This window comes from Rattus norvegicus, chromosome 1 (assembly GCF_021556685.1).
Source record: "Rattus norvegicus strain SHRSP/BbbUtx chromosome 1, alternate assembly SHRSP_T2T, whole genome shotgun sequence".
NCBI classification, from domain to species: Eukaryota; Metazoa; Chordata; class Mammalia; order Rodentia; family Muridae; genus Rattus; species Rattus norvegicus.
Window position 1 is genome coordinate 66,751,043 of NC_141534.1, and position 12,127 is coordinate 66,763,169.

The window sequence follows — 12,127 nt, forward strand, 5'->3', positions numbered from 1 at the left end:
CACGAGGCTCACAAATCTGTATACATCATTTATTGGGGTGAGAGGGTGTAAAACTGCTGGTCCTGAGCTACTCACAATAGAGAGCAAACACCAAGACCAATGCCAAGTAAGACTCTGTTTCATGTTTAGCTTCTACCCAGCTGTCCCATGCCACATCCCAGATCCATCTGCTGACAATCTGTGAGACAAAATGTAAAAGACTCAGAAGGAATGTGTTAAGCAACATAAATTACAGTAGTTTGGCTTTTTACATCAGCATGTCAATATCTCAGAAAGTGATATTTAAAGAATAATCTGTTAGGCTGAAAGGGTAACTTAAGTGATAACCCACTGGCTCAAAGCCCTGTGCTCTAGCATTACAGAGATGCCTGAGCAGTTAAGAGCACGCACTCTGTTTCCAGAAGACACAGTTCCCAGTACCCACATCAGACCGCTTACATTACCTGTAACTCCAGCTCCAGGGGAATCCATCACTCTGGCCAACTCAGGTACCTGCACTGCACTCCTGAGCACAAGCCCATGCTTCCAAACACACACATTTGTGTTTTAAAAGTACCTTTATGGGTTGGGGATTTAGCTCAATGGTAGAGCGCTTGCCTAGCAAGCGCAAGGCCCTGGATTCGGTCCCCAGCTCCGAAAAAAAGAGAAAAAAAAGTATCTTTACAGGATAAGCCCAATTCTCCATTTCATGGAGAATCAGGAGTGATACTGCTTGCCTCCCTTACTCTCTGGAAGCTAGTAGTTGCTTTCTAGTAAGTCCTAGGTAGAAACAGAGTTCTAGTTCATCCCAGAACAGGTTCTGTGATGGGGCCCATAAAGCCAGTCTGTTGTGTTCCAAACCTCGATAAGGAATTCTTCTTGCCACATTTAAAAATCTTCAGCCAAAAGTCTTGTTAGGGCCTTGTCTGGCAGCAATAGTGCCAGTTATGCAAATAGATGACTTTTTTTGTGATGCCTGCAAGGACAGGACAAGCTGTCCTATATCTGTTATGGATCCAAAATGGCCAGAGATTCCTTGTGGTTCCTCCTAAAAGACTATTCCTCACCTCTTGAATGCGGGGACCTTCTGATTTGCTCTGAGCAATAGAATGTGTCAGTGTACAGCAAAGCATCAAAGGTCTTGTAGTTTCTGGCCTCGCTTTTGTAGACTACTGTGCTGAGATTCCTATATAGAGAAGCTCAGTCTACAGGAGTATGGCTAAAACCCAACAGCAGTCAGCGCTGCTGTCAGGCAAGGGACAGGTCATCTGGAATGCCCGGGCCAGCTGAGTCAGTAGCAGTGACAGTACATCAGTGAGCCTCCAAGACTACACAGCTGGTTGCAGGTTCAGCAGCCTCACAGATGGTGACAGAGAGGCTGTTGTTTAAGAGCCTAAATTCCAGACAGCTTGTTACGCAGTCACACTGGCATTATATAGCACATGTCTATTCCCCCATCCTACTAAGCTCGGCCTAGCCTTAGACCTCTGCTAAAATGTTCTTTCTGGCTTGGGACAATTGGGTCCTCTCCTGGGCCATCAGTCAGCCTTCCCCTTTCTGGCAAGTCCCAAGCAGCTGCTCTGGCCTATCACCCCAACCTTATTCTTTCTACAGAGAACTTACTGATGGCGAATAGGGTAAACACATAAGAACATTGTTATATTTTGTATATAAAGCTCCTCCAGAGGTCCTGAGTTCAATTCCCAGCAACCACATGGTGGTTCATAACCGTCTACAATGGGGTCTGATGCCCTCTTCTGGCAGGTGTACATGCACATAGAGCACTCATACATTAAACAAATAAAAATAAACCTAAACAAACAAACCAGCCAGCACAATTGACCCTTGTCAACTTAACACATAAACATACTATTGTTCTTGTTCATCCCTAAAAAATTCACACATTAATATAAACATCAACATTCATTATACCATTATAAACATTCTTCATTACCTAACATGCCTAAATGAAACTTACTGTTTAATTAATTAATATTTATTTATCTTGATCTTTTCAAGATAGGGTCTCACTCTGTAGCTGTGCAATCCTGGAACTAGATATGTTGAGTAGGATGGCCTTGAACTCACAAAGATTCACCTGCCACTGCCTCCCAAGTTCTGGAATCAAAGGTGTTTGCCACCAGCCTTACTAGTTAATTTATTTAAATATTTAAATTACCAAAATTGGTAGGACCAAGAAACAAGCTACATAATCTAGCAAATTACTGATAGAAAAATTGTGTTTACAGCTTAGTACTTTTCAGATAATTTGCAATGAAAAAGAAAAGTCTTTTGAACAAAATGATCTGCGCATTCGAGTTCCTTCAGGATCTCTCCATCCTTGGGGACACTTCACAGCTCAAAGAAACAAATGTTGGACCATTGGGGCACTTACATTTATTGCTTGACCAGTCTTTTGAATAAATAATACTTTTATAATGAATTTATAACGATGGAATGCAAATTCTTTGACTGCTGCCAATATTCGATCTGCCAATTCAAGTGACAAATGAGAGAAGGCTTTGTCGTCATATTTAACATCTTTAAGACTGGCCTTTAAAGAAAATTAAGAAAGATGTTTCAATTTTCAAACCAGATGTTTTTATATAAATAGAAAACACGTATCTCAATAATGCATACAACTGTTTCAAAATACACACATTCCTGAAAATGATCACACATTTATACTTACCAATTTGTTTTTAATAACAATTTTGGGAAAATTGTTTTCAAAATCACGCTCAGTTGTAAAAGCCAGGTTTGCTGTCACATGCCTTTAATGTCAGCATTCAAATGGCAAATGGCTCTTTATAAGTTCTAGGCCATCCTGGCCTATACAGTGAGTTCCAGGCCAACCGAAGCTACAACAGTGAGACTCTGTCCCAAAACTAGTGAGTTCAGTTGCCCTTCGTGATCAACCCCTGAGCTGTAAGTTTCTGCTTTTGAGGCTGCTCTGACAACTTGCTGTAAGTAACCCAGCTTCCAATTCTCACTAGAGAGACAAGAAAATTGCAAAAAGTTTCTGAAAATTCCTAGTAAAGGAAGGAAACACTTTGTGTGTCTGTGTACGTAAAACTTTGGATTGAGTTTTCCAAATGCCTGTTGTTTCTGGGCCCAGAGTTGGTTTGTGTCACTGCTATCTTCTCTGGGTCCTTGAATCAAAACTTACTTCTCTCTCTTATTCCTTATGGCAACTATGACTTAGCATATTTGCTAAGAAACTAACTAAGAAAAAGAGGTGTAGCTCACGGAGCATGAAGCAGGGACCTTTCTTCCCTGAAATTCAGATTTACTTTAAATGTACGATTGTTTCACCTACATATGTGCTTGTATACCACATGTGTGCCTAGTGCCAATGGAGGCCAGAAGAGGGCGTTGTGTGTCACAGAGCTGGAGTTATAAATGCTTGTGAGCCACCATGTGGGTTCTCTGGAAAAGCAGCCAGCGCTCCGAACTGCCGAGCAATCTCTTCATTCCAGGATGAAGAGTAAAGCCGGACCCATGAAGGAGCTGATCAAGAACAAAGCCTTTAATTTACTGGCTTTCTGGAGTGCGCCCAGGACTGTGCACTGAGTTCTGGTGATAACAGGTGGACGCCTATCAACCTGATTCACAGGAACATAAAGTCAAGTAAATGTCCTCCCTCCATCCTCCTGCCCTGCTCCTTCTACCCCCTTTCTTCTCTTCTCTCTCCACCTTCTGCTATTGGCTCGCTGACAGGTACCTTCATGTGTATAGCTGGCTGGAGACCTGCATTTGGGCTTGGAACCATCTTCTCAATACTCAGCTCATCTGCTTTCTTTTGAATCTAACTCAAGTTCACGGTTAGTCTGCTTTGAGAGTAGTCCTATACCATTGCTTGTTTGTCTAGGAGTCTCTCCAACTCCATATGCTGACTGGCACTTTGGCCTAAGGACCCTGGGGTGGCTTCTGTAAATGTGGTTCCTACCCAGGCCTATTCAATTGTATTTCATTTCATTTATGTGAAAGGGTCGAGTGGGAGACCAAAAGTATACACTCTTAGAATACATATGCTATTTGTGTTGATCAGAATTCTTTCCCCAAACTGCAAGGTATAATATCTTTGCCAAGTATTCCTTAGTTTCAAATATATAACTAGCAATGGAGGGATGAGAGGTAGTAAGGTTCAGAATATGCTACCTGAAAGTAAGTTTCTTTCTCATATTATTTGACCCCAAAATACTTGAAAATTTGTGGGTGCAGTAACCTGGCCTTCCTTATGCTTCCTGAAAGCAGGAGATAAACTCTCACAAGAAAGTTCCTCTCCAGTCCCGGGAGGAAGGAAGAATACCGCCCGAGATGGAAATGGAGGCACAGCACACCACTTCCTCAGCTGGCCTCCTGTTCCTAGGCACAAAGCTTTCGAGGAGAGCCTGCTCAGCCCACACGCCTTTTCTGATGTTCTAATCGGTAGCTCAGCTAGTCCACAGGAGCCTGACCCCACCTTTCCAAGCTTTAGTTTTAGGACCCATCAGTTGATGAACGGAATGAGAATGCAAGTCCATTTCACATAGCAAACATCAGGTTCTCCAAAGCCGCCCTGAACCAGTTATAGAAAGGTGTGATTAGACAGACATACTTAGCAGCTGGCAGAATGTCCGCCATGATTTCTTGACCTGTGAAAGGGATTTTATTGAAGAAAACCTCCAGTGGAAGCATTAAGAATTATCACTACCTTACTCAAAAAGCTGTAACACCTGTGAAGGAGCTGTGTGAATCACTGCCACTGTGACTTTTAGCACAGCCTCTTTCAGTGCATCTACTTGGCCTGTTCAGAAGAGACAGGTCCAGGATTGTAAGCTTAGCCAGGCGACATTTACCTTACAGCTGCTGTATAGGATATGCTTTGACTGCTTAAGCATAACTTTGGTACCACCTGTGTAGTTACTAGAACAAAAATGCCTTTTCCTCATGCCACTAAAACCAGTTTGCTTTCAACTGGTAAAGCTGCCAGTTCATGTTTCCTCCCTGTAGTGTGTCAAATATCTAACCCATGTCAGAATCTAGTTTACTGGGAAATGGTTGTCTTTCCCTTTAGATTCAGACTGAGTCCAACAAACACTAAGAAGATTATAGGACCATTTAACCTCCATATTTTCACAGTCAGTCCCTGTAGTGAACACACGCATGCACGCACGCACGCACGCACGCATGCATGCACACACTTGGCCTAGGATGGGCTCATACATGGTAGACAAGTGTCTATCACTGAGTTATATAATACCTGGTCCCTAATTACCTTTAATATCTGCTGGATTTTAGTTTCTACAGAATGTGCTTGGAATTTCTTCAATGGTTCCATTCTATATGAATTAGCAAACTTTAATTTTGCCAGGGCACTTTTCCATTCTTTGCCTAAATCAGCAATCGAGTCATCAAACGGAGGCTCCACATACTGAACGTCATGAAAAGACTCTCTCAGTCTTTCTCTTAAGATCTGTGCATACTGAAAGAAGGGAGAGAGACGGAGTTTCAGATTTTGAGAATTTGCATCAGTGGAGACAGAGCTAACAAACCTGAAATCCTTTAGGCAGTCACTTCTGTACAGTCAGGAAATTCCAGATTAGCTTTCAACTTGAGGGAGCTATTGCCAGTTAGAGACTAAATAACCACCCAAAGAGAGGCTTTTGGGCTTCCCGTGGAGGACTGCCTAAATTTGGTTAACTAAAGTGAGAAAGTCCTACCCACCACGGGTGCCCCACTCCCTGGGAGGGAGATAGTGATGTGCCCCGGTAACCACTGCCTCTGCCTCCTGAGTGTGGCTCCAAAGTGACCAGACAGCTCACACTCCTGCTGCCATGCCTTCTCTGACTTAGTGGGTTGCACCCTGGGACCATGACACTAAAACAGACCCCAGCTCTATTAAGTTACTTTTTAAGGGTATTTTATCACATAATAGGAACAGCAACCAAGATACACTATACAAACATACAAATGGGTGCATATATTTATAATACCCACAAAATATCATAAAGGAACAGAAACAAGAATAGCCTGCATAGGGTGGCTGAGGAATAAAGATAAAACAACTTTTTATGCTTCCCTTCCTTCCTACCTACAATCATAAACATGTTCTCCTTAAATTTATTTTACATATAGTTATTTTAAAAAGTAATATCTTTGGGTTACACATTTATAAATCTTACCTTGAAAAGGTAACAAAAACATATATGTGTGTACACATGATTTTTTGACGTGATTTTTTTTGACATGATGTTTCCTTCTAAAGTATACCATTTGTATTACAATAATTACTTAGATCCCGACAGTCCAACCTGTGACTGACTGGTGGCCTGCACGCACCCAGGCTATCTGTGAATGCTGTGAATATAACTCAGCACATTGTAGGTGACAAGGTCATACAGCAGTTTCAAAAGGCTGACTACCACAACAGTAGTTCTTGGTTTGATTCCAGTCTCTGATTTACAGAGGCAAGCTTCATTTGTCATAATACCCAGGCATTTCTTTTTCATATCTAGTTGCTTGGCTAGAAGGAGATAGACATGTTTGTCCTACTTCGACTTTATTATTTATTAAATATTGTTTATTAGAGAACAAATTCTACCACTGAATTTGATGTTAGCAATCTTTTTAAATATATTGCTTTTTAATGTTGTGATGATTCCTGTTATGGTTTTTATGGTTTTTTGGTATTTTTATTGTGAAAGGGTAAATTTTGAAAAAAGGTGAGTTTTCTTAGTAATTGGAGGTAATAATATAGCATACTGTTTCATGTTATGTACTGTACTACACTGGGAGGCTTTTAATGACTTATCTTTGCATTCTGGAAAACTTAAGCATGGTATCTAATTTTTAGAATTGAAAAAAAGCATGCTAGGTTTTCTTTTTAGCATTTTGCTTTTTTGTATCAATATTCATAAAGGCAATTAATTTTATTTTTGTTTTGTTTATTTATGTATGTATTTACTTACCAGCAGTTGATTGGGTATGCTATGGTCTTAAAGTACACACATAAACATACATGTTCAAATTTGTATATGTGTGTGTGTGTGTGTGTGTGTGTGTTAGTGCTAATCTAACTGAAGAGCAGTTCACTAAGATTTATAGATTTGGGATTTAGTTTATTTCAGCACACAATGTTTTTTGTTTTTTGTTTTTTGTTTTTTCGGAGCTGGGGACCAAACCCAGGGCTTGCCTAGTAAGCGCTCTACCACTGAGCTAAATCCCCAACCCCCACAATGGTTTTTATTTGCAAGCTTTTACTAATAAAATTTATTAAAATTTTTAAAAATTTGAGGGCTGAAGATCAAACAAACCTAGGGCCTCACGCATGGTAAGCAGTTGCTCTACAAAAGTTAAATCCAGAATTGTCCATTTCTTGGACAGACTTATTATTCAAATTTCCCACTATGATGGTAGATTAGTGTATTTCTCCTGTAAACCTATATATTTTCCTCTCATATTTTGATGCTGTATTAGTTGCATATTTGCAAGCATTAATGGTTCCTAGGCAACTGGCCCCATTCTTAATAAACAATGCTCCACTTTATTGCTGATGACTTTACTTGCTTTGGTTTTTACTTTGAAGTCTATAGCTACTCGTACTTAATTTTGATATTAGTGTATCTTTCTTCACCTGTCTCCTTCTATGTATGCGTATTTTAAGTGAGTTCACTATAAACACAGTTGAGTCTTATTTTAATCCATTCTGACAACTGTTTAAATTGCTGTACTTAGTCCGCTGACATTCAAAGTGATTGCTAGCACAACTGGATTAGTATCGATCACATATGCTACTCTGCTCTATGTCGTACCCTTGTTCTTCATGTCCTCCATTCTTTTCTGTTGTGCTATAGACTGAGCATTTAACGTGGCTCCTCTAATTCTTTAGCATTTTAGTTCCTCTTCCTTGACCTCCTCTCTTAGCTGTAGACTTTGGAAATATGCATGTGCAACTAATCTAACCATGTTCAACTAACACTTCAACTGCACAGGTTAAAATTACTCAAGTCGTTCCTTCCGTCTCCTTTTCTTAAACTGCCATTCATCTCACCTCTGTGTACATTAACATGTATTCATATGCAACATAATTTTATATATCTTGTTATTTTTAGCAAACCATTTTGTTAGAGCAGTGGTTCTCAATCCTTCAACACAGCTCTTCATGTTTCAGTGACCTCCATCCATGAAATCCATTCATTGCTATTTCATAACTAATTTTGCTGCTGTTATGAATCATAATGTAAAAATATCTGATATGCAACCTCCAAAGGATCACAACCCATGAGTTCAGAATAGCTGTTAAGAGTAAAAAGGGGAACATTAAAATTTTTCAATTAACCTTCATTTACTCTCTTTGACACTCTTTTATCTAGATTCAAATTTCTGACTTCCTTTTTATTGATTTTTTGTTAACATTTTGTTATGCAGGCTTATTGGAGATAATTTCATTATTTCTTCAAAAAATCTTTTCTTATTTGAGGGTAGTTTTCTAGGGTATAAAATTCTAGGTTGTCACATTTCTTTTCTGAATACTTTTACTTCACTCTATTCTTCATAATTTCTAAGAATGTGAATGTAATTCTCTCTTATAATTAGTGTTTGTCTTCTGGATTCTTTTTGGACTTTTCTTCATCTTTAATTTCTGTAGTTTGAGAATATATGCCTACTTATAGATTTTGTTTTAGCATGTGTTCTCTGACCTTCCTGACATTGTAGTATGGCCTCTGGATTATTTTAACTTATTGGTACATTTATTTCTTATATTCTATTTTCTATCTGGAATTTCCATTATGGATAACTTTTATAACTACCTCAAAAAACTTTAACATTCTTCTTTTTTAGTCTGTGTTTTCAGTTATTGTGAACATTTCTATTGATACTTTTATTCCTGTAGCGGGTGGATCTAGTGATTACTCTCTGTGGTGTTCTCCATCTAGTATGCCTTGTAATTTTTTTCCTTGATAATCAGACCAATTCATAGTGTGAGAACTTCTAGAAAAGGCCTCAAGTTAATGTGGTTGTAATGCTCAGGAGAAAAAGGATGTAGCCTAAATCCTATGGTTAAGTCTTAGGTCTTAAATAAGCCTGTACCTATGGACTGTGAATTTCACAATTTTCCTTCAAGTATTTTGTCCCCACTGCCTTCTCTCTTCCTTAAGAACAGAAAATCTACAAGAGCTGGAACTGATTCACTTTTAATGGGTCACCTTTGCTTTACAAATCAATGGCTTAAGTCTAGTTTACTAATTTCTCAAGAGGGCAGAATTTCTGAAGATCGTAAACACATACACACACCACCCTCACCACTCCTTGCTAAAAGCAAAACTGCTCAATGACTAAGTTTCTCTGGAAATTTAAATTCTTATATATAACTTATTAAACATTAATATTTCCAATATATATGCATTTACATATATGAATATTGTATGTGAGTGTATATTAATTATACATATACCAGACACATGGGGGTGGGGGACTCTAACAATTCAGTTACATTTCAGGTTTTCATAGCCTATCACTAAAAGTTTGAGTTTTGGTATGTTGAGTCTCTGAACTATCACTAACTTTTATGGTAGCAATCTGTCCTATAATCACTTTTCTAATGTAAGAACTGGTTTTTACTTTGCCATTTTTTTTGGTTATTGAAGATGCAAAGACTTCAACTTCCTTACATCAAGAGCTTGAAAGTCTGTTTTTGACATATATTTTAGCTGGGTATAGTATTCTAGGTCTGTTTTTATTTTAGCTGGGTATAGTATTCTAGATCTAGTTTTCTTTCAGTAAAGATGATGTTCCCGATTCAGACTGTTTGAGAAGCCTATTTTCTCTTTCCTAGTTTCCTTAAAACTAGGAAATACTTATTAAAAGTATTTTATTCTTTGATTGATATGAAACCTTTATAATTTTTTAAAATACCATCAAATTTATTATCAAAACTAGCTACTGACAGGCATTTATCTATATGCAGCCTACTTACAAAACTTAAACTGAGTTTACTCGTGTCATTATTCCAATGATATATTCAATTATTTAGCAAAAGTGTTATTTGCTAATGTTTATGGTTTTCAAATACATATGCTTGAGAGACTGATGAAGTTGAGAACTTTTAATAATGTTCTTAAGGTTTTGTAATCTTTGGTTACAATGACCTAACTCATGCAAAAGTATAATCTATTGGAAAGATGGAGTAATTCACAGACAAGAGAAAATTCCAATTTGCATTTGTCATAATAAACCTCATCTTAGTTTATTAATCTAATTTGGTTTCAACCCTACAAAGTTTGAGTAGTCACCTAAACCACTGAAATCCTGCCCAATGTGAGGTGAATTACTTTTCTGAAAGCTCTAACACTAGAGAAAAGACAGGGACACAAGTTCAACAGCTCTTGTAAAAGACCCAGTGGCTCCCAGCAACCACATGTTGGCTCACAACCACATTATCATGTCACTTATTGGTACATATACATACGCCCAAACTCACATACACATAAAACAAAATAAATAACTTTTTATAAATGGATACAGGCTAAGAAATATCAAGTGGTGTTCATATTGATTCAAGTGTCTTGATTTTCCATATTCTCAGAAATAGAGATCACTGGCCACTTGAAAGTTGAAAATAACTTTTGGTGTTACAGTTAGTAAACATGTGAGATTCTGTTTTAAGTTTTTCTTCCTGTTGGAAGCTTTTACCTTCAGAAGGCTAGATTTTAAGAAATACAGATATACAGATTATAGATCAATCAACTAAGATGCCTTGCTCCATGTACCCTTGCTTCTAGATTTTACTAAATGTGTATTTTCAGGTTGAATCTTGGCTCATTCAACTTTCAAAATAGGCAGCAGATTCATAGAATCACTCTTGTCTGTCTCAAAGTATAGAAATCTTTAATGTTCATAACCCAAACATTAATATAATTTTTGGCAACTAGACACAGCTCATTGTTCTGCTTTTTCCTAGGTGTGCTAACCCAACATGCTTACTTTTCTATTTGTTCTTTCCTCTGTAAAACACTAACACTAAAAAGACATTAAAACCTGAAGTGTTGCCATCACTCCGGGGCCATCTTGAAATAGTTCGGCTCCAAAAATTCGTGTTTTCTGCTCTATCTAGCTTCATCCTACTAATCACCCATGAGCCAGATGAAGTATGTATGAAAAGAAACCACCAGGTGTCCTCCGACACAGGGCCTAAGCTCAGCACTATTAGTTTTGCATCCTTGTGCAAAATGTTTTCCTTCATTGCCTCAATAGAAGATGGAGCCCTGATTGCACTAATGGCTTTGAAAGGACAATCACACAGAAATGCCAATGTTCTACTGGAATGACCTTTTTCACTGATATCAGAAAAATGACTAAATATCTTAATTTTTTTCCTCTTATATACTCTTCCAATAACAAACTAATATATTCTTTAAAACTAAAAACACTTCACTGATCAGCACATCAGTTAGGGGTGTGAGTGCATGTGTGTACACACATATGTATGGTATAAACTCACTAGAGGTTGGTAAATTATGTACCTACTAAAATTGCATTTATAAGGTGTAATACAACTACTGGATAATTCTGGACATTTGCAATGCTTCAAAGTATTGAGGATGCCTGTGTAAAAACGTTCTACTGGTTAACGTGTGGTTCTTTGGATTTAACAACAAAAATTCCTGAGGCTTCAACATCTAAACGACTTTGTTCCGCCTAAACTCGGTTTCGCGATGGTCAGAAAAACAGAAGGGCGGCCAGCCGTCCTGGGTTCCGGGTGCTGACAGGGAACGAGCTTCATCTAAAGGGTGGAAAGGCTGTCTTTGGCCTCCGGTCTTCACTCACTGACTCCTTCTCGAACATGCTAGGCCTCCTTTCTCTCTTAGACGACACCGGGGATTGATGCGTTTGGGTGGAGGGCGTCTTCGCCGTTCGGCCTCGCCGCTCCATCTTGATCGTTTCACCCGGACGCCTAGCCTCTCTCCTCCGGGTAGCCGTCCAACGCCCCGCCGAGCTGCCGCTGAGCACTAGTCTCGCGCTGGCGCCGTCGCGTCCCGGAAACCGGCGGGGAGAGGCGCAGTGTCATCAGTGAGCGCCGCATCCCGGAAGTTGGAGAAGAGCGAAGAGGAGCGAGTCATCAGAGAGCGCCGCATCCCGGAAACCGGGGAGGAGGGACGCGCGA

The 12,127-nt window shown here is 39.1% G+C and overlaps 1 protein-coding gene across 2 annotated transcripts; it reads right to left on the minus strand.

The window, feature by feature from the left end:
- Window positions 1-17: 17 nt before the first annotated feature.
- Dynlt2 (dynein light chain Tctex-type 2) lies at window positions 18-11,980 on the minus strand. 2 transcript variants are annotated; one of them, NM_001412559.1, is made up of 4 exons: window positions 11,791-11,980; window positions 5,240-5,446; window positions 2,375-2,533; window positions 18-178 (listed from the first exon to the last, which is right to left on the minus strand). In NM_001412559.1, the coding sequence occupies exons 1-4, from the start codon at window positions 11,893-11,895 to the stop codon at window positions 68-70; spliced, it is 582 nt and encodes a 193-aa protein (NP_001399488.1). In that variant the 5' UTR covers window positions 11,896-11,980; the 3' UTR covers window positions 18-67. The 2 variants fall into 2 exon arrangements, with proteins under 2 accessions (NP_001399488.1, NP_001178488.1); NM_001191559.2 differs by lacking the exon at window positions 2,375-2,533.
- Between the last annotated feature and the right edge of the window lie 147 nt (window positions 11,981-12,127).

Bases quoted from the DNA above. Each gene is read 5' to 3' on its own strand.
- Dynlt2 (NM_001412559.1), bottom strand. From the start codon at position 11,895: ATGGAGCGGCGAGGCCGAACGGCGAAGACGCCCTCCACCCAAACGCAT. The intron at 5,447-11,790 runs GTGAGTGAAGAC...CCCTTCTTTCAG, and splicing joins GCATGTTCGAGAAGGAGTCA to TATGCACAGATCTTAAGAGA. The intron at 2,534-5,239 runs GTAATTAGGGAC...TTTTCTTTAAAG, and splicing joins AAATCCAGCAGATATTAAAG to GCCAGTCTTAAAGATGTTAA.